This window comes from Salvelinus fontinalis, unplaced genomic scaffold (assembly GCF_029448725.1).
Source record: "Salvelinus fontinalis isolate EN_2023a unplaced genomic scaffold, ASM2944872v1 scaffold_0045, whole genome shotgun sequence".
NCBI lineage: Eukaryota > Metazoa > Chordata > Actinopteri > Salmoniformes > Salmonidae > Salvelinus > Salvelinus fontinalis.
In genome coordinates, this window is record NW_026600254.1 from 95,998 (window position 1) to 121,318 (window position 25,321).

General features: G+C 46.6%; 1 protein-coding gene across 1 annotated transcript in view; it reads left to right on the forward strand.

The window, feature by feature from the left end:
- The window catches only part of LOC129842514 (calpain-3-like), a 59,596-nt gene extending 37,469 nt beyond the window's left edge, over nt 1-22,127 (forward strand). The window contains exons 15-21 of the mRNA XM_055911093.1: nt 937-994; nt 3,278-3,342; nt 10,419-10,487; nt 10,624-10,702; nt 11,130-11,246; nt 11,757-11,815; nt 20,811-22,127. Coding sequence (XP_055767068.1) covers nt 937-994; nt 3,278-3,342; nt 10,419-10,487; nt 10,624-10,702; nt 11,130-11,246; nt 11,757-11,815; nt 20,811-20,837 — 474 coding nt within the window. The 3' untranslated portion in view covers nt 20,838-22,127. The remainder of the gene's footprint in view (nt 1-936; nt 995-3,277; nt 3,343-10,418; nt 10,488-10,623; nt 10,703-11,129; nt 11,247-11,756; nt 11,816-20,810) is intronic.
- The last annotated feature ends 3,194 nt before the right edge of the window (nt 22,128-25,321 follow it).

Below are 25,321 nucleotides of genomic sequence, written 5' to 3' on the forward strand. Positions count from 1 at the left end.
AGATTAACTACGGTAGCCTTGAATTATCTTGTTTGAATGACTTAGTATCTCTTTCGTAATAGTTAGTAAAAACACCCCAAAATCATTAGAATATATTTAAAAAGGCACACCTGTTAACTGAAATACATTCCAGGTGACTACCTCATGAAGCTGGTTGAGAGAATGCCAAGAGTGTGCAAAGCTGTCATCAAGGCAAAGGGTGGCTATTTTGAAGAATCTCAAATATTGTCAGAGTCTATCTAAAAGATAGCTAAGGAGTCAGGCGCAGGACACAGATAAGAGTAACCATAACTGATTTACTCAATCCAAAAATGTAACAAAATCCTGTTGTAAACAAGGACAAAACAGGACTCAAAATTACAACATACCGGAATACACAAAAGACAATCACGCACAAAACAGAAAGGGAAACCAGAGGGTTAAATAAGGAACATAAGTATGAGATGGGAACCAGGTGTGTATACAGACAAAACCAAAGGAAAAATGAAACATGGATCGGTGGCGGCTAGAAAGCCGATGACGTCGACCGCCGAACGCCGCCCGAACAAGGAGAGGGACCAACTTCGGCGGAAGTCGTGACAAATCTAAAATATATTTTGATTTATGTAACACTTTTTTTGGGTTACGACATGATCCCATATGTTATTTCACTATTATTCTACAATGTAGGAAATAGTACAAATAAAGAAAACCTATTGAATGAGTAGGTGTGTCCAAACTTCTGACTGGTACTGTATATATATGTATATATATATATACTATAAATTTGTTCAAACGAGATACTGAGTTGTTCAAATTAGATTAGTTTTTCCCTCTTGGGCTTCAGGGCTTCCGTAGATTAGCACAAAAAAAACAAATGCCAGTTTAACATTAAAATGTAAAATTCCCGTCAGATGATCTCCATGTGTCCTTCTCCCACTGTCTCCTCTCTCCCAGGAAATGGAAATAACCGCCAACGAGCTGAAGAATGTCCTCAACAGTATCGTCGCCAAACGTAAGACTAAAACTACAGCTTACAGTCCTTCTGTACATTATCGTTACAGAAGGGCTTCCGGAGGATCCATTCTAGGACATGTTTTCTTCACCGTTTACAGTGAAAATTACAGCCAAAATTATTGACATTGATAAAGATGTGAAAAAATTACTCTGTACAATATATAATTCAAATAGTGAGCTAACATGTATGCATATTTTTGGGGGGTAAATTCTATTATTTTATACTAATACAATACAACTAATACAACTAATACTAATTGCTCAGAGAAAGAGATTTTATTTAACAGGTTAAACAAATACCTCTCAAAAAAGGTAGGGGTCAAAATGATTGGCACACTTGTTTTCAATACCTCCCCCTGCGAGGATAACGTCACTGAGCCTTTTATCTAAAATGTTTTATGAGATTGGAGAACACATTGGGAGGGATCTTAGACCATTCCTCCATGCAGAATCTTTACAGATCCTTGATATCCGTCGTCTGATCTTATGGACTGGCATCTTCAATTAAAACCCCAGGGTTTTCAATGAGTTTCAAGTCCGGCGACTGAGAGGGCCATTGCAAAATGTGGCAAATTAGCCATTTCTTGATGGATTTTGATGTTTGGGGGTTAATGTCTTGCTGAAAGATCCCCTTGTGGCCCGGTTTCACCCTCTTGGCAGAGGCAACAACGTTTTTAGCTAGAATGACGTTGTACTGGGTAATGTTCATTGACTTTTGCTCATCTTTATGACGGGTCTCAATAATTTCAAACCCCACTGTATATAAATCATATTCACAAATATGGACTGGTCCCCAGAAGAGTTTGGAAACACTGTCCTGAATCTCCCTCGCTCTCTCTCTCTCACAGATACACATAGAAGTCTAAATCTCCCTTGTTCTCTCTCTCTCACAGATACATATAGAAGTTTAAATCTCCCTCGCTCTCTCTCTCTCTCACAGATACATATAGAAGTCTAAATCTCCCTCGTTCTCTCTCTCTCACAGATACATATAGAAGTCTAAATCTCCCTCGTTCTCTCTCTCACACACAGATACATATAGAAGTCTAAATCTCCCTCGTTCTCTCTCTCTCACAGATACACATAGAAGTCTAAATCTCCCTTGTTCTCTCTCTCTCACAGATACATATAGAAGTCTAAATCTCCCTCGTTCTCTCTCTCTCACACAGATACATATAGAAGTTTAAATCTCTCTCTCTCTCACACAGATACATATAGAAGTCTAAATCTCCCTCGTTCTCTCTCTCTCACAGATACATATAGAAGTCTAAATCTCCCTCGTTCTCTCTCTCTCACACAGATACATATAGAAGTTTAAATCTCTCTCTCTCTCTCTCTCACAGATACATATAGAAGTTTAAATCTCTCTCTCTCACAGATACATATAGAAGTCTAAATCTCCCTCGTTCTCTCTCTCTCACACAGATACATATAGAAGTTTAAATCTCTCTCTCTCTCACACAGATACATATAGAAGTCTAAATCTCCCTCGTTCTCTCTCTCTCACAGATACATATAGAAGTCTAAATCTCCCTCGTTCTCTCTCACACACAAATACATATAGAAGTCTAAATCTCCCTTGTTCTCTCTCTCACACAGATACATATAGAAGTTTACATCTCCCTCGTTCTCTCTCTCTCACAGATACATATAGAAGTTTAAATCTCCCTCGCTCTCTCTCTCACACAGATACATATAGAAAACTAAATCTCCCTCGCTCTCTATCTCACACAGATACATATAGAAGTCTAAATCTCCCTCGTTCTCTCTCTCACACACAGATACATATAGAAGTTTAAATCTCCCTCGCTCTCTATCTCACACAGATACATATAGAAGTCTAAATCTCCCTCGTTCTCTCTCACACACAGATACATATAGAAGTCTAAATCTCCCTCGTTCTCTCTCACACACAGAGACATATAGAAGTCTAAATCTCCCTCGTTCTCTCTCTCACACACAGACACATATAGAAGTTTAAATCTCCCTCCCTCGCTCGCTCTCTCTCTCTCTCTCTCTCTCACACACAGATACATATAGAAGTCTTCTTCTATGTTGTTATTCTCCCATTAATCACGTACAGCATTGTTTCCCAGCCCTCAACTGGGTCCTGTTCTAGCCCTGTACACCAGATAAAAAGAGGTAAAGGTTTGTTGGTCATTTGTCGATTTGTTAATCCTCTCTCTCTGTCTCTCTCTCTCTCTCTCTCTCTCTCTCTCTCTCTCTCTCTCTCTCTCTCTCTCTCTCTCTCTCTCTCTCTCTCTCTCTCTCACTCACACAGATAAGGACCTGAACACAGAGGGTTTTAGCCTGGAGAGCTGCAGGAGCATGATCTCTCTCATGGACGTATCCTCTGTATCTGTGTTGTCTGTAGATAGAGACCCTCCCAGGTCAGGTTGTGTTGTCTGTAGATAGAGACCCTCCCAGGTCAGGTTGTCTGTAGATAGAGACCCTCCCAGGTCAGGTTGTCTGTAGATAGAGACTCTCCCAGGTCAGGTTGTGTTGTCTGTAGATAGAGAACCTCCCAGGTCAGGTTGTCTGTAGATAGAGACCCTCCCAGGTCAGGTTGTCTGTAGATAGAGACCCTCCCAGGTCAGGTTGTCTGTAGATAGAGACCCTCCCAGGTCAGGTTGTCTGTAGATAGAGACCCTCCCGGTTCAGGTTGTCTGTAGATAGAGACCCTCCCAGGTCAGGTTGTCTGTAGATAGAGACCCTCCCAGGTCAGGTTGTCTGTAGATAGAGACCCTCCCAGGTCAGGTTGTCTGTAGATAGAGACCCTCCCAGGTCAGGTTGTCTGTAGATAGAGACCCTCCCAGGTCAGGTTGTGTTGTCTGTAGATAGAGACCCTCCCAGGTCAGGTAGTCTGTAGATAGAGACCCTCCCAGGTCAGGTTGTCTGTAGATAGAGACCCTCCCAGGTCAGGTTGTCTGAAGATAGAGACCCTCCCAGGTCAGGTTGTCTGTAGATAGAGACCCTCCCAGGTCAGGTTGTCTGTAGATAGAGACCCTCCCAGGTCAGGTTGTCTGTAGATAGAGACCCTCCCTGGTCAGGTTGTCTGTAGATAGAGACCCTCCCAGGTCAGGTTGTCTGTAGATAGAGACCCTCCCAGGTCAGGTTGTCTGTAGATAGAGACCCTCCCAGGTCAGGTTGTCTGTAGATAGAGACCCTCCCAGGTCAGGTTGTCTGTAGATAGAGACCCTCCCAGGTCAGGTTGTCTGTAGACAGAGACCCTCCCAGGTCAGGTTGTGTTGTCTGTAGATAGAGACCCTCCCAGGTCAGGTTGTGTGTAGATAGAGACCCTCCCAGGTCAGGTTGTCTGTAGATAGAGACTCTCCCAGGTCAGGTTGTGTTGTCTGTAGATAGAGACCCTCCCGGGTCAGGTTGTCTGTAGATAGAGACCCTCCCAGGTCAGGTTGTCTGTAGATAGAGACCCTCCCAGGTCAGGTTGTGTTGTCTGTAGATAGAGACCCTCCCAGGTCAGGTTGTCTGTAGATAGAGACCCTCCCAGGTCAGGTTGTCTGTAGATAGAGACCCTCCCAGGTAAGTTTGTCTGTAGATAGAGACCCTCCCAGGTCAGGTTGTGTTGTCTGTGGATAGAGACCCTCCCAGGTCAGGTTGTGTCGTCTGTAGATAGAGACCCTCCCAGGTCAGGTTGTCTGTAGATAGAGACCCTCCCAGGTCAGGTTGTGTTGTCTATAGATAGAGACCCTCCCAGGTCAGGTTGTGTGTAGATAGAGACCCTCCCAGGTCAGGTTGTCTGTAGATAGAGACTCTCCCAGGTCAGGTTGTGTTGTCTGTAGATAGAGACCCTCCCGGGTCAGGTTGTCTGTAGATAGAGACCCTCCCAGGTCAGGTTGTCTGTAGATAGAGACCCTCCCAGGTCAGGTTGTGTTGTCTGTAGATAGAGACCCTCCCAGGTCAGGTTGTCTGTAGATAGAGACCCTCCCAGGTCAGGTTGTCTGTAGATAGAGACCCTCCCAGGTAAGTTTGTCTGTAGATAGAGACCCTCCCAGGTCAGGTTGTGTTGTCTGTGGATAGAGACCCTCCCAGGTCAGGTTGTGTCGTCTGTAGATAGAGACCCTCCCAGGTCAGGTTGTCTGTAGATAGAGACCCTCCCAGGTCAGGTTGTGTTGTCTGTAGATAGAGACCCTCCCAGGTCAGGTTGTGTGTAGATAGAGACCCTCCCAGGTCAGGTTGTCTGTAGATAGAGACTCTCCCAGGTCAGGTTGTGTTGTCTGTAGATAGAGACCCTCCCGGGTCAGGTTGTCTGTAGATAGAGACCCTCCCAGGTCAGGTTGTCTGTAGATAGAGACCCTCCCAGGTCAGGTTGTGTTGTCTGTAGATAGAGACCCTCCCAGGTCAGTTTGTCTGTAGATAGAGATCCTCCCAGGTCAGGTTGTCTGTAGATAGAGACCCTCCCAGGTCAGGTTGTGTTGTCTGTAGATAGAGACCCTCCCAGGTCAGGTTGTCTGTAGATAGAGACCCTCCAAGGTCAGGTTGTGTTGTCTGTAGATAGAGACCCTCCCAGGTCAGGTTGTGTTGTCTGTAGGTAGAGACCCTCCCAGGTCAGGTTGTGTTGTCTGTAGACAGAGACCCTCCCAGGTCAGGTTGTCTGTAGATAGAGACCCTCCCAGGTCAGGTTGTCTGTAGATAGAGACCCTCCCAGGTCAGGTTGTCTGTAGATAGAGACTCTCCCAGGTCAGGTTGTGTTGTCTGTAGATAGAGACCCTCCCAGGTCAGGTTGTCTGTAGATAGAGACCCTCCCAGGTCAGGTTGTCTGTAGATAGAGACCCTCCCAGGTCAGGTTGTCTGTAGATAGAGACCCTCCCAGGTCAGGTTGTCTGTAGATAGAGACCCTCCCAGGTCAGGTTGTCTGTAGATAGAGACCCTCCCAGGTCAGGTTGTCTGTAGATGGAGACCCTCCCAGGTCAGGTTGTCTGTAGATAGAGACCCTCCCAGGTCAGGTTGTCTGTAGATAGAGACCCTCCCAGGTCAGGTTGTGTTGTCTGTAGATAGAGACCCTCCCAGGTCAGGTTGTCTGTAGATAGAAACCCTCCCAGGTCAGGTTGTCTGTAGATAGAGACCCTCCCAGGTCAGGTTGTGTTGTCTGTAGATAGAGACCCTCCCAGATCAGGTAGTCTGTAGATAGAGACCCTCCCTGGTCAGGTTGTCTGTAGATAGAGACCCTCCCAGGTCAGGTTGTCTGTAGATAGAGACCCTCCCAGGTCAGGTTGTGTTGTCTGTAGATAGAGACCCTCCCAGGTCAGGTTGTCTGTAGATAGAGACCCTCCCAGGCTGTGCTGTCTGTAGACAAAGACCCTCCCAGGTCAGGTTGTCTGTAGATAGAGACCCTCCCAGGTCAGGTTGTCTGTAGATAGAGACCCTCCCAGGTCAGGTTGTCTGTAGATAGAGACCTTCCCAGGTCAGGTTGTGTTGTCTGTAGATAGAGACCCTCCCGGGTCAGGTTGTCTGTAGATAGAGACCCTCCCAGGTCAGGTTGTCTGTAGATAGAGACCCTCCCAGGTCAGGTTGTCTGTAGATAGAGACCCTCCCAGGTCAGGTTGTCTGTAGATAGAGACCCTCCCAGGTCAGGTTGTCTGTAGATAGAGACCCTCCCAGGTCAGGTTGTCTGTAGATAGAGACCCTCCCAGGTCAGGTTGTCTGTAGATAGAGACCCTCCCAGGTCAGGTTGTCTGTAGATAGAGACCCTCCCAGGTCAGGTTGTCTGTAGATAGAGACCCTCCCAGGTCAGGTTGTGTTGTCTGTAGATAGAGACCCTCCCAGGTCAGGTTGTCTGTAGATAGAGACCCTCCCAGGTCAGGTTGTCTGTAGATAGAGACCCTCCCAGGTCAGGTTGTGTTGTCTGTAGATAGAGACCCTCCCAGGTCAGGTTGTCTGTAGATAGAGACCCTCCCAGTTCAGGTTGTCTGTAGATAGAGACCCTCCCAGGTCAGGTTGTGTTGTCTGTAGATAGAGACCCTCCCAGGTCAGGTTGTCTGTAGATAGAGACCCTCCCAGGTCAGGTTGTGTTGTCTGTAGATAGAGACCCTCCCGGGTCAGGTTGTCTGTAGATAGAGACCCTCCCAGGTCAGGTTGTCTGTAGATAGAGACCCTCCCAGGTCAGGTTGTGTTGTCTGTGGATAGAGACCCTCCCAGGTCAGGTTGTGTTGTCTGTAGATAGAGACCCTCCCAGGTCAGGTTGTCTGTAGATAGAGACCCTCCCAGGTCAGGTTGTCTGTAGATAGAGACCCTCCCAGGTCAGGTTGTCTGTAGATAGAGACCCTCCCAGGTCAGGTTGTCTGTAGATAGAGACCCTCCCAGTTCAGGTTGTGTTGTCTGTAGATAGAGACCCTCCCAGGTCAGGTTGTCTGTAGACAGAGACCCTCCCAGGTCAGGTTGTCTGTAGATAGAGACCCTCCCAGGTCAGGTTGTCTGTAGATAGAGACCCTCCCAGGTCAGGTTGTGTTGTCTGTATATAGAGACCCTCCCAGGTCAGGTTGTCTGTAGATAGAGACCCTCCCAGGTCAGGTTGTCTGTAGATAGAGACCCTCCCAGGTCAGGTTGTCTGTAGATAGAGACCCTCCCAGGTCAGGTTGTCTGTAGATAGAGACCCTCCCAGGTCCGGTTGTCTGTAGATAGAGACCCTCCCAGGTCAGGTTGTCTGTAGATAGAGACCCTCCCAGGTCAGGTTGTCTGTAGATAGAGACCCTCCCAGGTCAGGTTGTCTGTAGATAGAGACCCTCCCAGGTCAGGTTGTCTGTAGATAGAGACCCTCCCAGGTCAGGTTGTCTGTAGATAGAGACCCTCCCAGGTCAGGTTGTGTTGTCTGTAGATAGAGACCCTCCCAGGTCAGGTTGTCTGTAGATAGAGACCCTCCCAGGTCAGGTTGTGTTGTCTGTAGATAGAGACCCTCCCAGGTCAGGTTGTCTGTAGATAGAGACCCTCCCAGGTCAGGTTGTCTGTAGATAGAGACCCTCCCAGGTCAGGTTGTCTGTAGATAGAGACCCTCCCAGGTTGTGTTGTCTGTAGATAGAGACCCTCCCAGGTCAGGTTGTCTGTAGATAGAGACCCTCCCAGGTCAGGTTGTGTTGTCTGTAGATAGAGACCCTCCCAGGTCAGGTTGTGTTGTCTGTAGATAGAGACCCTCCCAGGTCAGGTTGTGTTGTCTGTAGATAGAGACCCTCCCAGGTCAGGTTGTGTTGTCTGTAGATAGAGACCCTCCCAGGTCAGGTTGTCTGTAGATAGAGACCCTCCCAGGTCAGGTTGTGTTGTCTGTAGATAGAGACCCTCCCAGGTCAGGTTGTGTGTAGATAGAGACCCTCCCAGGTCAGGTTGTCTGTAGATAGAGACCCTCCCAGGTCAGGTTGTGTTGTCTGTAGATAGAGACCCTCCCAGGTCAGGTTGTGTGTAGATAGAGACCCTCCCAGGTCAGGTTGACAACTTTTACGTTTATTTCCCCGCATTCCCAAAGAAAATGATGTACTTATTACTCAATACATTTTCCCAGAGACCTCATTACATTTGAAATGCTCATCAGGACAGGGAAATGGTCCAATTCACACACATTGAACTTTTTTAATATTTTAACAATTACATTTATTTTTGATACTTAAGTATATTTTAAAACAAATACTTCTACTCAAATAATATTTTACCGGGTGACTTTCACTTTCACTTGATTAATTTTCTAATAATGAATCTTTACTTCTACTCAAGTATGACAGTTGGGTAATTTTTTCCACAACTGACTAATTCGCTTATCACTTGATGATTAACTGGCAATATAAAATACGCTATTTTGCAGACTCTTTTATCCGAAGCAACAGTCCTGTGTTCAAACATTTTCTCTATGGGTGGCTCGGGGAATTGAACCGACAACCCTGGCATTACAAGCACCACAATCTACCAACTGAGCTACAACGGAGATGTGAAAGCTCTGGAATAGATCAAATACATGGAACGGCTGGGGATCCCCGAGGAGAGGTTGGAGAACGGCTGGGGGTCCCCGAGGAGAGGTTAGAGAACGGCTGGGGGTCCCAGAGGAGAGGTTAGAGAACGACTGGGGGTCCCAGAGGAGAGGTTAGAGAACGGCTGGGGGTCCCAGAGGAGAGGTTAGAGAACGACTGGGGGTCCCAGAGGAGAGGTTGGAGAACGGCTGGGGGTCCCAGAGGAGAGGTTAGAGAACGACTGGGTGTCCCAGAGGAGAGGTTAGAGAACGGCTGGGGGTCCCAGAGGAGAGGTTAGAAAACGGCTGGGGGTCCCAGGGGAGAGGTTAGAGAACGACTGGGGGTCCCAGAGGAGAGGTTAGAGAACGGCTGGGGGTCCCAGAGGAGAGGTTAGAGAAAGGCTGGGGGTCCCAGAGGAGAGGTTAGAGAACGACTGGGGGTCCCAAGGAAAGGTTTGAGAACCACTAGTCTACAGAGAAATCACAGTCTGTTGTGACCTGTGACAGGGCCTACAGTGGTCTATGAGGGCAAAATCACCATTTGCTGCAGTAGTTCTCAGTAGTACGTACCCAAGGCCATGGGTGTGACTGTAGTACGTACCCAAGGCCATGGGTGTGACTGTAGTACGTACCCAAGGCCATGGGTGTGACTGTAGTACGTACCCAAGGCCATGGGTGTGACTGTAGTACGTACCCGAGGCCATGGGTGTGACTGTAGTACGTACCCGAGGCCATGGGTGTGACTGTAGTACGTACCCAAGGCCATGGGTGTGACTGTAGTACGTACCCAAGGCCATGGGTGTGACTGTAGTACGTACCCGAGGCCATGGGTGTGACTGTAGTACGTACCCAAGGCCATGGGTGTGACTGTAGTACGTACCCAAAGCCATGGGTGTGACTGTAGTACGTACCAAAGCCATGGGTGTGACTGTAGTACGTACCAAAGCCATGAGTGTGACTGTAGTACGTACCCAAGGCCATGGGTGTGACTGTAGTACGTAGCCAAGGCCATGGGTGTGACTGTAGTACGTAGCCAAGGCCATGGGTGTGACTGTAGTACGTAGCCAAGGCCATGGGTGTGACTGTAGTACGTACTCAAGGCCATGGGTGTGACTGTAGTACGTACCCAAGGCCATGGGTGTGACTGTAGTACGTACTCAAGGCCATGGGTGTGACTGTAGTACGTACCCAAGGCCATGGGTGTGACTGTAGTACGTAGCCAAGGCCATGGGTGTGACTGTAGTACGTACCCAAGGCCATGGGTGTGACTGTAGTACGTACCCAAGGCCATGGGTGTGACTGTAGTACGTACCCGAGGCCATGGGTGTGACTGTAGTACGTACCCAAGGCCATGGGTGTGACTGTAGTACGTACCCAAGGCCATGGGTGTGACTGTAGCACGTAGTGACTGTTGAAATGGTTGACTGTGAGTTCCCATGTGTCGCCCGTCATTGTTGTCTTAACTGCAGTTTTCTAGATGGACGGGACTGGCAGACTCAACCTGCAGGAGTTCAGACATCTCTGGAACAAGATCAAACAGTGGCAGGTGAGAATGCTCTTCATCATCTTCCTCTTAAGAATGCTTGGTTTTCCCTCATCTCCCACTCCTTTCATTTAAACTCCCAAATGGGCACTGTAGACACAGTCCGATGTATAGATTTACAACTGCTCTGTTTCTTTAGGGAATTTTCCAACACTATAACTCGGACCAGGCTGGTAGCATCAACAGCTACGAGATGAGAAATGCTGTCAACGATGCAGGTAAGAGCATCTTAAGTTGTGTTTACCGGGTTTAAATAGAATAAAAACCGTCAGGTAGATTGGATCCCTGGCAACGACAAGGAGGTGGAAAGACATTCTGTTTTGTTTTAAATGTGCTGCAGCCATGGTAACTGAACACTGAACACGCCCAACACAGCCTAATGTGTCTCTCCAACATCTCCCATCTCTAACGGTCTGGTCACTGTTCAGTTATGTGTCTCTCCAATATATCCCTTCTAACGGTCTTGTGACTCAGTTATGTGTCTCTCCAATATATCCCATCTAACGGTCTTGTGACTGTTCAGTTATGTGTCTCTCCAATATATCCCATCTAACGGTCTTGTCACTGTTCAGTTATGTGTCTCTCCAATATATCCCATCTAACGGTCTTGTCACTGTTCAGTTATGTGTCTTGTCTCCCGTTCAGGCTTCCGTCTCAACAACCAGCTCTATGACATCATCACCATGCGCTACGCCAACGAGGGAATGAATATCGACTTTGACAGTTTCATCAGCTGTCTGGTCCGGCTGGAAGCCATGTTCAGTAAGTCACACCCACCTCACCTCATCGCCGTATCACACTGGTCCCAGATCTGTTTGTGCTGTGGGCATGCAGGTCTGGTTACTGTACATGGTGATGTAAAAAGGGCTTTATATTTGAGTTGGTTCGATTTATTTGACATTTAAAAACACAACTCATCCACACGTGTGTATAAAACCAGGCTGCGTCACATCCGGCCGTGATTGGGAGTCCCGTAGGGCGACACAAAATGATCCATCCCAGTGTCGTCCGGGTTTGGCCGGGGTACACCGTCATTGTAAATAAGAATTTTTTCTTAAAACTGACTTGCATAGTTAAATAAAGGTTACATTTGATTTTAAAAATAAAAAAATAAACACATTTAAAACACAACTCAACCACACATGTACACAACTAATTCAAAGTAAATGCGGATAACACAACCAAAGTAAAAATATATATTTCCATTTTGGTCCTCTTAATAAATAAATATTTGATTTATTGATTGATTCATTACCTGGGGTTTGTTTGCAGGGGCGTTCCAAGCCTTCGACCAGGATGGAGACGGTACGATCAGACTTAGTGTCTTGGAGGTAAGGATATTCATTCTACAAAACATTACTCAGCAGAAGGAGTAAAAACATGTCATCACTTCCCCCTTTGGGCCGGTGTCAACAAAACATGTCATCACTTCCCCCTTTGGGCCGGTGTCAACGAAACATGTCATCACTTCCCCCTTTGGGCCGGTGTCAACGAAACATGTCATCACTTCCCCCTTTGGGCTGGTGTCAACGAAACATGTCATCACTTCCCCCTTTGGGCTGGTGTCAACAAAACATGTCATCACTTCCCCCTTTGGGCCGGTGTCAACAAAACATGTCATCACTTCCCCCTTTATGTCCTAACTGATAATACCCCTCTATGTCCTAACTGATAATACCCCTCTATGTCCTAACTGATAATACCCCTCTATGTCCTAACTGATAATACCCCTCTATGTCCTAACTGATAATACCCCTCTATGTCCTAACTGATAATACCCCTCTATGTCCTAACTGATGATACCCCTCTATGTCCTAACTGATAATACCCCTCTATGTCCTAACTGATAATACCCCTCTATGTCCTAACTGATAATACCCCTCTATGTCCTAACTGATAATACCCCTCTATGTCCTAACTGATAATACCCCTCTATGTCCTAACTGATAATACCCCTCTATGTCCTAACTGATAATACCCCTCTATGTCCTAACTGATAATACCCCTCTATGTCCTAACTGATAATACCCCTCTATGTCCTAACTGATAATACCCCTCTATGTCCTAACTGATAATACCCCTCTATGTCCTAACTGATAATACCCCTCTATGTCCTAACTGATGATACCCCTCTATGTCCTAACTGATAATACCCCTCTATGTCCTAACTGATAATACCCCTCTATGTCCTAACTGATGATACCCCTCTATGTCCTAACTGATAATACCCCTCTATGTCCTAACTGATAATACCCCTCTATGTCCTAACTGATGATACCCCTCTATGTCCTAACTGATAATACCCCTCTATGTCCTAACTGATAATACCCCTCTATGTCCTAACTGATAATACCCCTCTATGTCCTAACTGATAATACCCCTCTATGTCCTAACTGATAATACCCCTCTATGTCCTAACTGATAATACCCCTCTATGTCCTAACTGATAATACCCCTCTATGTCCTAACTGATAATACCCCTCTATGTCCTAACTGATAATACCCCTCTATGTCCTAACTGATAATACCCCTCTATGTCCTAACTGATAATACCCCTCTATGTCCTAACTGATAATACCCCTCTATGTCCTAACTGATAATACCCCTCTATGTCCTAACTGATAATACCCCTCTATGTCCTAACTGATAATACCCCTCTATGTCCTAACTGATAATACCCCTCAATGTCCTAACTGATAATACCCCTCTATGTCCTAACTGATAATACCCCTCTATGTCCTAACTGATAATACCCCTCTATGTCCTAACTGATAATACCCCTCTATGTCCTAACTGATAATACCCCTCTATGTCCTAACTGATAATACCCCTCTATGTCCTAACTGATAATACCCCTCTATGTCCTAACTGATAATACCCCTCTATGTCCTAACTGATAATACCCCTCTATGTCCTAACTGATAATACCCCTCTATGTCCTAACTGATAATACCCCTCTATGTCCTAACTGATAATACCCCTCTATGTCCTAACTGATGATACCCCTCTATGTCCTAACTGATGATACCCCTCTATGTCCTAACTGATGATACCCCTCTATGTCCTAACTGATAATACCCCTCTATGTCCTAACTGATAATACCCCTCTATGTCCTAACTGATAATACCTCTATGTCCTAACTGATAATACCCCTCTATGTCCTAACTGATAATACCCCTCTATGTCCTAACTGATAATACCCCTCTATGTCCTAACTGATAATACCCCTCTGTCTCTCCTCTATGTCTCTCCTCTATGTCTCTCCTCTATGTCCTAACTGATAATACCCCTCTATGTCTCTCCTCTATGTCTCTCCTCTATGTCTCTCCTCTATGTCCTAACTGATAATACCCCTCTATGTCTCTCCTCTATGTCTCTCCTCTATGTCTCTCCTCTATGTCTCTCCTCTATGTCTCTCCTCTATGTCTCTCCTCTATGTCCTAACTGATAATACCCCTCTATCTCTCCTCTATGTCTCTCCTCTATGTCCTAACTGATAATACCCCTCTATGTCTCTCCTCTATGTCTCTCCTCTATGTCTCTCCTCTATGTCTCTCCTCTATGTCTCTCCTCTATGTCTCTCCTCTCTGTCTCTCCTCTATGTCTCTCCTCTATGTCCTAACTGATAATACCCCTCTATGTCTCTCCTCTATGTCTCTCCTCTATGTCTCTCCTCTATGTCTCTCCTCTATGTCTCTCCTCTATGTCTCTCCTCTCTGTCTCTCCTCTATGTCTCTCCTCTATGTCCTAACTGATAATACCCCTCTATGTCTCTCCTCTATGTCTCTCCTCTATGTCTCTCCTCTATGTCTCTCCTCTATGTCTCTCCTCTATGTCTCTCCTCTATGTCTCTCCTCTATGTCTCTCCTCTATGTCTCTCCTCTATGTCTCTCCTCTCTGTCTCTCCTCTATGTCTCTCCTCTATGTCCTAACTGATAATACCCCTCTGTCTCTCCTCTATGTCCTAACTGATAATACCCCTCTGTCTCTCCTCTATGTCTCTCCTCTCTGTCTCTCCTCTCTGTCTCTCCTCTATGTCTCTCCTCTATGTCCTAACTGATAATACCCCTCTGTCTCTCCTCTATGTCCTAACTGATAATACCCCTCTGTCTCTCCTCTATGTCTCTCCTCTCTGTCTCTCCTCTATGTCTCTCCTCTATGTCTCTCCTCTATGTCTCTCCTCTATGTCTCTCCTCTATGTCTCTCCTCTATGTCTCTACTCTCTCTCTCCTCTCTCTCTCCTCTCTGTCTCTCCTCTATGTCTCTCCTCTATGTCTCTCCTCTATGTCTCTACTCTATGTCTCTCCTCTCTGTCTCTCCTCTCTGTCTCTCCTCTATGTCTCTCCTCTCTGTCTCTCCTCTATGTCCTAACTGATAATACCCCTCTATGTCTCTCCTCTATGTCTCTCCTCTATGTCTCTCCTCTATGTCTCTCCTCTATGTCTCTCCTCTATGTCTCTCCTCTATGTCTCTCCTCTATGTCTCTCCTCTCTGTCTCTCCTCTATGTCTCCCCTCTATGTCTCTCCTCTATGTCTCTCCTCTATGTCTCTCCTCTATGTCCTAACTGATAATACCCCTCTATGTCTCTCCTCTCTGTCTCTCCTCTATGTCTCTCCTCTATGTCTCTACTCTATGTCTCTCCTCTATGTCTCTACTCTATGTCTCTCCTCTATGTCTCTACTCTATGTCTCTCCTCTCTGTCTCCCCTCTATGTCTCTCCTCTCTGTCTCTACTCTATGTCTCTCCTCTATGTCTCTACTCTATGTCTCTCCTCTATGTCTCTACTCTATGTCTCTCCTCTATGTCTCTCCTCTATGTCTCTCCTCTATGTCCTAACTGATAATACCCCTCTATGTCTCTCCTCTATGTCTCTACTCTATGTCTCTCCTCTATGTCTCTACTCTATGTCTCTCCTCTATGTCTCTACTCTATGTCTCTCCTCTATGTCTCTCCTCTATGTCTCTCCTCTATGTCTCTCCTCTATGTCTCTCCTCTATGTCCTAACTGATAATACCCCTCTATGTCTCTCTATGTCTCTCCTCTATGTCTATCCTCTATGTCTCTCCTCTATGTCTCTCCTCTATGTCTCTCCTCTATGTCTCTCCTCTATGTCTCTCCTCTATGTCTCTCCTCTATGTCCTAACTGATAATACCCCTCTATGTCTCTCCTCTATGTCTCTCCTCTATGTCCTAACTGATAATACCCCTCTATGTCTCCCCTCTATGTCTCTCCTCTATGTCTCTCCTCTATGTCCTAACTGATAATACCCCTCTCTGTCTCTCCTCTATGTCCTAACTGATAATACCCCTCTATGTCTCTCCTCTATGTCCTAACTGATAATACCCCTCTATGTCTCTCCTCTATGTCTCTCCTCTATGTCTCTCCTCTATGTCTCTCCTCTATGTCTCTCCTCTATGTCTCTCCTCTCTGTCTCTCCTCTATGTCTCCCCTCTATGTCTCTCCTCTATGTCTCTCCTCTATGTCTCTCCTCTATGTCCTAACTGATAATACCCCTCTATGTCTCTCCTCTCTGTCTCTCCTCTATGTCTCTCCTCTATGTCTCTACTCTATGTCTCTCCTCTATGTCTCTACTCTATGTCTCTCCTCTATGTCTCTACTCTATGTCTCTCCTCTCTGTCTCCCCTCTATGTCTCTCCTCTCTGTCTCTACTCTATGTCTCTCCTCTATGTCTCTACTCTATGTCTCTCCTCTATGTCTCTACTCTATGTCTCTCCTCTATGTCTCTCCTCTATGTCTCTCCTCTATGTCCTAACTGATAATACCCCTCTATGTCTCTCCTCTATGTCTCTACTCTATGTCTCTCCTCTATGTCTCTACTCTATGTCTCTCCTCTATGTCTCTACTCTATGTCTCTCCTCTATGTCTCTCCTCTATGTCTCTCCTCTATGTCTCTCCTCTATGTCTCTCCTCTATGTCCTAACTGATAATACCCCTCTATGTCTCTCTATGTCTCTCCTCTATGTCTATCCTCTATGTCTCTCCTCTATGTCTCTCCTCTATGTCTCTCCTCTATGTCTCTCCTCTATGTCTCTCCTCTATGTCTCTCCTCTATGTCCTAACTGATAATACCCCTCTATGTCTCTCCTCTATGTCTCTCCTCTATGTCCTAACTGATAATACCCCTCTATGTCTCCCCTCTATGTCTCTCCTCTATGTCTCTCCTCTATGTCCTAACTGATAATACCCCTCTATGTCTCTCCTCTATGTCTCTCCTCTATGTCCTAACTGATAATACCCCTCTATGTCTCTCCTCTATGTCTCTCCTCTATGTCTCTCCTCTATGTCCTAACTGATAATACCCCTCTATGTCTCTCCTCTATGTCTCTCCTCTATGTCTCTCCTCTATGTCCTAACTGATAATACCCCTCTATGTCTCTCCTCTATGTCTCTCCTCTATGTCTCTCCTCTATGTCTCTCCTCTATGTCTCTCCTCTATGTCTCTCCTCTATGTCCTAACTGATAATACCCCTCTATCTCTCCTCTATGTCTCTCCTCTATGTCCTAACTGATAATACCCCTCTATGTCTCTCCTCTATGTCTCTCCTCTATGTCTCTCCTCTATGTCTCTCCTCTATGTCTCTCCTCTATGTCTCTCCTCTCTGTCTCTCCTCTATGTCTCTCCTCTATGTCCTAACTGATAATACCCCTCTATGTCTCTCCTCTATGTCTCTCCTCTATGTCTCTCCTCTATGTCTCTCCTCTATGTCTCTCCTCTATGTCTCTCCTCTCTGTCTCTCCTCTATGTCTCTCCTCTATGTCCTAACTGATAATACCCCTCTATGTCTCTCCTCTATGTCTCTCCTCTATGTCTCTTCTCTATGTCTCTCCTCTATGTCTCTCCTCTATGTCTCTCCTCTATGTCTCTCCTCTATGTCTCTCCTCTATGTCTCTCCTCTATGTCTCTCCTCTCTGTCTCTCCTCTATGTCTCTCCTCTATGTCCTAACTGATAATACCCCTCTGTCTCTCCTCTATGTCCTAACTGATAATACCCCTCTGTCTCTCCTCTATGTCTCTCCTCTCTGTCTCTCCTCTCTGTCTCTCCTCTATGTCTCTCCTCTATGTCCTAACTGATAATACCCCTCTGTCTCTCCTCTATGTCCTAACTGATAATACCCCTCTGTCTCTCCTCTATGTCTCTCCTCTCTGTCTCTCCTCTATGTCTCTCCTCTATGTCTCTCCTCTATGTCTCTCCTCTATGTCTCTCCTCTATGTCTCTCCTCTATGTCTCTACTCTCTCTCTCCTCTCTCTCTCCTCTCTGTCTCTCCTCTATGTCTCTCCTCTATGTCTCTCCTCTATGTCTCTACTCTATGTCTCTCCTCTCTGTCTCTCCTCTCTGTCTCTCCTCTATGTCTCTCCTCTCTGTCTCTCCTCTATGTCCTAACTGATAATACCCCTCTATGTCTCTCCTCTATGTCTCTCCTCTATGTCTCTCCTCTATGTCTCTCCTCTATGTCTCTCCTCTATGTCCTAACTGATAATACCCCTCTCTGTCTCTCCTCTATGTCCTAACTGATAATACCCCTCTATGTCTCTCCTCTATGTCCTAACTGATAATACCCCTCTATGTCTCTCCTCTATGTCTCTCCTCTATGTCTCTCCTCTATGTCTCTCCTCTATGTCTCTCCTCTATGTCTCTCCTCTCTGTCTCTCCTCTATGTCTCCCCTCTATGTCTCTCCTCTATGTCTCTCCTCTATGTCTCTCCTCTATGTCCTAACTGATAATACCCCTCTATGTCTCTCCTCTCTGTCTCTCCTCTATGTCTCTCATCTATGTCTCTACTCTATGTCTCTCCTCTATGTCTCTACTCTATGTCTCTCCTCTATGTCTCTACTCTATGTCTCTCCTCTCTGTCTCCCCTCTATGTCTCTCCTCTCTGTCTCTACTCTATGTCTCTCCTCTATGTCTCTACTCTATGTCTCTCCTCTATGTCTCTACTCTATGTCTCTCCTCTATGTCTCTCCTCTATGTCTCTCCTCTATGTCCTAACTGATAATACCCCTCTATGTCTCTCCTCTATGTCTCTACTCTATGTCTCTCCTCTATGTCTCTACTCTATGTCTCTCCTCTATGTCTCTACTCTATGTCTCTCCTCTATGTCTCTCCTCTATGTCTCTCCTCTATGTCTCTCCTCTATGTCTCTCCTCTATGTCCTAACTGATAATACCCCTCTATGTCTCTCCTCTATGTCTCTCCTCTATGTCTCTCCTCTATGTCTCTCCTCTATGTCTCTCCTCTATGTCTCTCCTCTATGTCTCTCCTCTATGTCTCTCCTCTATGTCTCTCCTCTATGTCCTAACTGATAATACCCCTCTATGTCTCTCCTCTATGTCTCTCCTCTATGTCCTAACTGATAATACCCCTCTATGTCTCCCCTCTATGTCTCTCCTCTATGTCTCTCCTCTATGTCCTAACTGATAATACCCCTCTATGTCTCTCCTCTATGTCTCTCCTCTATGTCCTAACTGATAATACCCCTCTATGTCTCTCCTCTATGTCTCTCCTCTATGTCTCTCCTCTATGTCCTAACTGATAATACCCCTCTATGTCTCTCCTCTATGTCTCTCCTCTATGTCTCTCCTCTATGTCTCTCCTCTATGTCCTAACTGATAATACCCCTCTATGTCTCTCCTCTATGTCTCTCCTCTATGTCTCTCCTCTATGTCTCTCCTCTATGTCTCTCCTCTATGTCTCTCCTCTCTGTCCCTCCTCTATGTCTCTCCTCTATGTCTCTCCTCTATGTCTCTCCTCTATGTCTCTCCTCTATGTCTCTCCTCTATGTCTCTCCTCTATGTCCTAACTGATAATACCCCTCTATGTCTCTCCTCTCTGTCTCTCCTCTATGTCTCTCCTCTATGTCTCTCCTCTATGTCTCTCCTCTATGTCTCTCCTCTTTGTCTCTCCTCTATGTCTCTCCTCTATGTCTCTCCTCTATGTCTCTCCTCTATGTCCTAACTGATAATACCCCTCTATGTCTCTCCTCTATGTCTCTCCTCTCTGTCTCTCCTCTCTGTCTCTCCTCTATGTCTCTCCTCTATGTCCTAACTGATAATACCCCTCTATGTCTCTCCTCTATGTCTCTCCTCTATGTCTCTCCTCTATGTCTCTCCTCTATGTCTCTCCTCTATGTCTCTCCTCTATGTCCAAACTGATAATACCCCTCTATGTCTCTCCTCTATGTCTCTCCTCTATGTCTCTCCTCTATGTCTCTCCTCTATGTCTCTCTTCTATGTCTCTCCTCTATGTCCTAACTGATAATATCCCTCTATGTCTCTCCTCTCTGTCTCTCCTCTATGTCTCTCCTCTCTGTCTTTCCTCTATGTCTCTCCTTTATGTCTCTCCTCTATGTCTCTCCTCTATGTCCAAACTGATAATATCCCTCTATGTCTCTCCTCTATGTCTCTCCTCTATGTCCTAACTGATAATACCCCTCTATGTCTCTCCTCTATGTCTCTCCTCTATGTCTCTCCTCTATGTCTCTCCTCTATGTCTCTCCTCTCTGTCTCTCCTCTATGTCCAAACTGATAATACCCCTCTATGTCTCTCCTCTATGTCTCTCCTCTATGTCTCTCCTCTATGTCTCTCCTCTATGTCTCTCCTCTATGTCCAAACTGATAATACCCCTCTATGTCTCTCCTCTATGTCTCTCCTCTATGTCTCTCCTCTATGTCTCTCCTCTATGTCTCTCCTCTATGTCTATCCTCTATGTCTCTCCTCTATGTCCAAACTGATAATACCCCTCTATGTCTCTCCTCTATGTCTCTCCTCTATGTCCTAACTGATAATACCCCTCTGTCTCTCCTCTATGTCTCTCCTCTATGTCTCTCCTCTATGTCTCTCCTCTATGTCTCTCCTCTATGTCTCTCCTCTCTGTCTCTCCTCTATGTCTCTCCTCTATGTCTCTCCTCTATGTCTCTTCTCTATGTCCTAACTGATAATACCCTCTGTCTCTCCTCTATGTCTCTCCTCTATGTCTCTCCCCTCTGTCTCTCCTCTATGTCTCTCCTCTATGTCTCTCCTCTATGTCTCTCCTCTATGTCTCTCCTCTATGTCTCTCCTCTCTGTCTCTCCTCTATGTCTCTCCTCTATGTCTCTCCTCTATGTCTCTCCTCTCTGTCTCTCCTCTCTGTCTCTCCTCTATGTCTCTCCTCTATGTCTCTCCTCTATGTCTCCCCTCTATGTCTCCCCTCTATGTCTCTCCTCTATGTCTCTCCTCTATGTCTCTACTCTATGTCTCTCCTCTATGTCTCTCCTCTATGTCCCAACTGATAATACCCCTCTTTGTCTCTCCTCATTGTCCAGTGGCTCCAGCTGACCATGTATGCCTAGATTTCCAGAAATGTCTTCTCAGCCGGTCGGCCTCTCAGGTGACACCCACCCACCGTGAAGAACAGAGGCGAACTACCAGCATTTACCTCAGTACCACAGTGCCAGACCGTAGCGCTAACCCAGTACCACCGTGCCAGACCGTAGCGCTAACCCAGTACCACAGTGCCAGACCGTAGCGCTAACCCAGTACCACAGTGCCAGACCGTAGCGCTAACCCAGTACCACAGTGCCAGTACCACATCCACCACCTTCTTCCTGTTCACCTCACGTCAACCCTCAGTTCTCACAATAGACTGCTACTCTTACCAGTCCATCACATCCTTCTCCATCTCTCACTCTAACCTTCTCCATCTCTCTCTCTCTCTCTTCCTCTAACCTTCTCTCTCTCTCTCTCCCTCTAACCTCTCTCTCTCTCTCCCTCTCCCTCTAACCTTCTCCATCTCTCTCTCCCTCTAACCTTCTCCATCTCTCTCTCCCTCTAACCTTCTCCATCTCTCTCTCCCTCTAACCTTCTCCATCTCTCTCTCCCTCTAACCTTCTCCATCTCTCTCCCTCTAACCTTCTCCATCTCTCTCTCCCTCTAACCTACTCCTTCTCCATCTCTCTCTCCCTCTAACCTTATCCATCTCTCTCTCCCTCTAACCTTCTCCATCTCTCTCTCCCTCTAATCTACTCTTTCTCCATCTCTTTCTCCCTCTAACCTTCTCCATCTCCATCTCTCTCTCCCTCTAACCTTCTCATCTCTCTCTCCTTCTAACCTTCTCCATCTCTCTCTCCTTCTCCATCTCTCTCTCTCCCTCTAACCTTCTCCGTCTCTCTCTCCCTCTAACCTACTCCTTCTCCATCTCTCTCTCCCTCTAACCTACTCTTTCCCCATCTCTCCCTCTAACCTTCTCCATCTCTCTCTCCTTCTCCATCTCTCTCTCCCTCTAACCTACTCCTTCCCCATCTCTCCCTCTAACCTTCTCCATCTCTCTCTCCCTCTAACCTACTCCATCTCTCTCTCCCTCTAACCTACTCCATCTCTCTCTCCCTCTAACCTTCTCCATCTCTCTCTCCCTCTAACCTTCTCCATCTCTCTCTCCCTCTAACCTACTCCTTCCCCATCTCTCCCTCTAACCTTCTCCATCTCTCTCTCCCTCTAACCTTCTCCATCTCTCTCTCCCTCCAACCTTCTCCATCTCTCTCTCTAGGTCTCAGGTTTCTCTCATTTCCTCTCCTAACCATGTTCATTTCCCAGTATTGCTGAGACGTCAGTCTCTTCTGAATCGGCAGTTGTTGTTTTTTAATTTACAGACCCCCCCCCCCCCCCCCCTCCTCACCACATGTACAATTATTTCTCTCAGGCATCCAACACACACAACCTCTCTCTTTCTGTCATGATACCGCACAGAGCCGCTTCTTCATAATCCATCAAATATCCATCTTTTCAAATATTCACTGTTTCATTTCTCTGGGAAAATCTGCACCTGGCGTTCTAAGCCTTTTGCCTGCTGTCTAATCCAACCCTCTCCTATAATACCTAATGTAATATGTTTCCCACCCGATATCAACCCAATGTGATGCTCTGCCAAGCCTCGTTCTCCACATCGTTCCAGTGAAGACCACAGTTCTCTAACGGATGAACCAGAGACGTGTTGGAAAAGGACCAGTGTGTCTTTCCTTCAGTTTCAGGCTTCCTGACCCAGAACCAGCCAGTCAGTTTCAGGCTTCCTGACCCAGAACCAGCCAGTCAGTTTCAGGCTTCCTGACCCAGAACCAGCCAGTCAGTTTCAGGCTTCCTGACCCAGAACCAGCCAGTCAGTTTCAGGCTTCCTGACCCAGAACCAGCCAGTCAGTTTCAGGCTTCCTGACCCAGAACCAGCCAGTCTGTCCGTGTGAACCGGAATTAATCCCCCTATCAGGTTCTGAAAAACTGATACACAGATTCTACAGAAAAGTGTCTGTAGAATCTGTCAGTCCTAACAATGGACCAATGAGACTGACACAGAACAGACAGAACCGGCTAAGAACACTCCTCCTCCTCCTTACCCGCCGCTGTACGACCAGGACCATGTAGAAGCCTCCTTAGCTCCTCCTCCTCCTCCGCTGTACGACCAGGACCAGGCAGAAGCCTCCCTAGCTCCTCCTCCTCCTCCGCTGTACGACCAGGACCATGTAGAAGCCTCCCTAGCTCCTCCTCCTCCTCCGCTGTACGACCAGGACCATGTAGAAGCCTCCCTAGCTCCTCCTCCTCCTCCGCTGTACGACCAGGACCATGTAGAAGCCTCCCTAGCTCCTCCTCCTCCTCCGCTGTACGACCAGGACCATGTAGAAGCCTCCCTAGCCCCTCCTCCTACTCCTCCTCCGCTGTACGACCAGGACCATGTAGAAGCCTCCCTAGCTCCTCCTCCTCCTCCTCCTCCGCTGTACGACCAGGACCATGTAGAAGCCTCCCTAGCTCCTCCTCCTACTCCTCCTCCGCTGTACGACCAGGACCATGTAGAAGCCTTCCTAGCTCCTCCTCCTCCTCCGCTGTACGACCAGGACCAGGCAGAAGCCTCCCTAGCCCCTCCTCCTCCTCTGCTGTACGACCAGGACCAGGCAGAAGCCTCCCTAGCTCCTCCTCCTCCTCCGCTGTACGACCAGGACCAGGCAGAAGCATCCCTAGCTCCTCCTCCTCCTCCGCTTTACGACCAGAACCATGTAGAAGCCTCCCTAGCTCCTCCTCCTCCTCCGCTGTACGACCAGGACCAGGCAGAAGTCTTCCTAGCTCCTCCTCCTCCTCCTCTGCTGTACGACCAGGACCAGGCAGAAGTCTCCCTAGCTCCTCCGCTGTACGACCAGGACCATGTAGAAGCCTCCCTAGCTCCTCCTCCTCCTCCTCCTCCTCCGCTGTACGACCAGGACCAGGCAGAAGTCTCCTCCTCCTCCTCCGCTGTACGACCAGGACCAGGCAGAAGTCTCCTCCTCCTCCTCCGCTGTACGACCAGGACCAAGCAGAAGTCTCCTCCTCCTCCTCCGCTGTACGACCAGGACCAGGCAGAAGTCTCCTCCTCCTCCTCCGCTGTACGACCAGGACCATGTAGAAGCCTCCCTAGCTCCTCCTCCTCCTCCGCTGTACGACCAGGACCAGGCAGAAGTCTCCCTAGCGCCTCCTCCTCCTCCTCCGCTGTACGACCAGGACCAGGCAGAAGTCTCCTCCTCCTCCTCCGCTGTACGACCAGGACCAGGCAGAAGTCTTCCTACAGGGTTCAACGTATGAAGACGTGAATATGACTATGGGTTGAACTGTTTTTTTTTTTTGTGGTTTCATACTAAAGCTTCGGTCAAATGAGTGTAATGCATTTTTAAACATTTTAACCCAATAAATAATTGTGTAGTTATTGGTTGGTCTTCTTGTACCCGTAGTTCTCAAGTGAATCAGAGATAATTTCTCGAGAACAGTCAACTCTGTTAAAGCTAGCTAAACCGCTGCTCCGTCAGAGTGCTTTTACGTCAAGACATTCTTATCAAGCACACACACAACTACAAACGAAAGACAAAATAAAACAAAGAAGCTTGTATTATGTTGCAAAATATATTTATTTATTTTTATTTCAAGGTTTGTTTTATTTGATAACATACTCTAGTAAAATATCTGTAGCACAACCGGCGGCAACAACTTAACAAACTTATCGTAGAAACTCAGGAATGATCAGATAAAAGGACCAGTGTATGTTTTGCCTCAGATAACAGAGGAAGAGGAAGGGTTACACGTCTGTAGGTATCTCTTCCTGAAGATGAAGACCTCTGTTAGAGATTACATGTTGAACAGAGAGACCACAGCACAACACACACCTACAACAGCCCCCCCCCCCCCCCTCCGTGTACAACCCTGAACTGCCCACTACACCGATAAGGAGTCACTACGACGAGGACAGTGGTTGAACTTTCTTTCACATTGATTAAAATATAATTACATGTGTTTTAAAAACTTCTACTTGGTCACAATCCCGGATCCGGGAGCACCCCCATCAGTAAAAAAGCTGACTAGCATAGCCTAGCATAGCGTCACAAATAAATATTAGCATCTAAATACCATTAAATCACAAGTCCAAGACACCAGATGAAAGATATACATCTTGTGAATCCAGCCATCATTTCTGATTTTTAAAATGTTTTACAGGGAAGACACAATATGTAAATCTATTAGCTAACCACGATAGCAAAAGACACAACTGTTTTTTCACACCATTTTTTTCCTGCATAGGTAGCTATCACAATTTCGACCAAATAAAGATAGAAATAGCCACTAACCAAGAAACAACTTAATCAGATGACAGTCTGATAACATATTTATTGTATAGCATATGTTTTGTTAGAAAAATGTGCATATTTCAGGTATAAATCATAGTTTACCATTGCAGCCACCATCACAACTCTCACCAAAGCAACTAGAATAACTACAGAGACCATAGTGTATTACCTAAATACTCATCATAAAACATTTCTTAAAAATACAC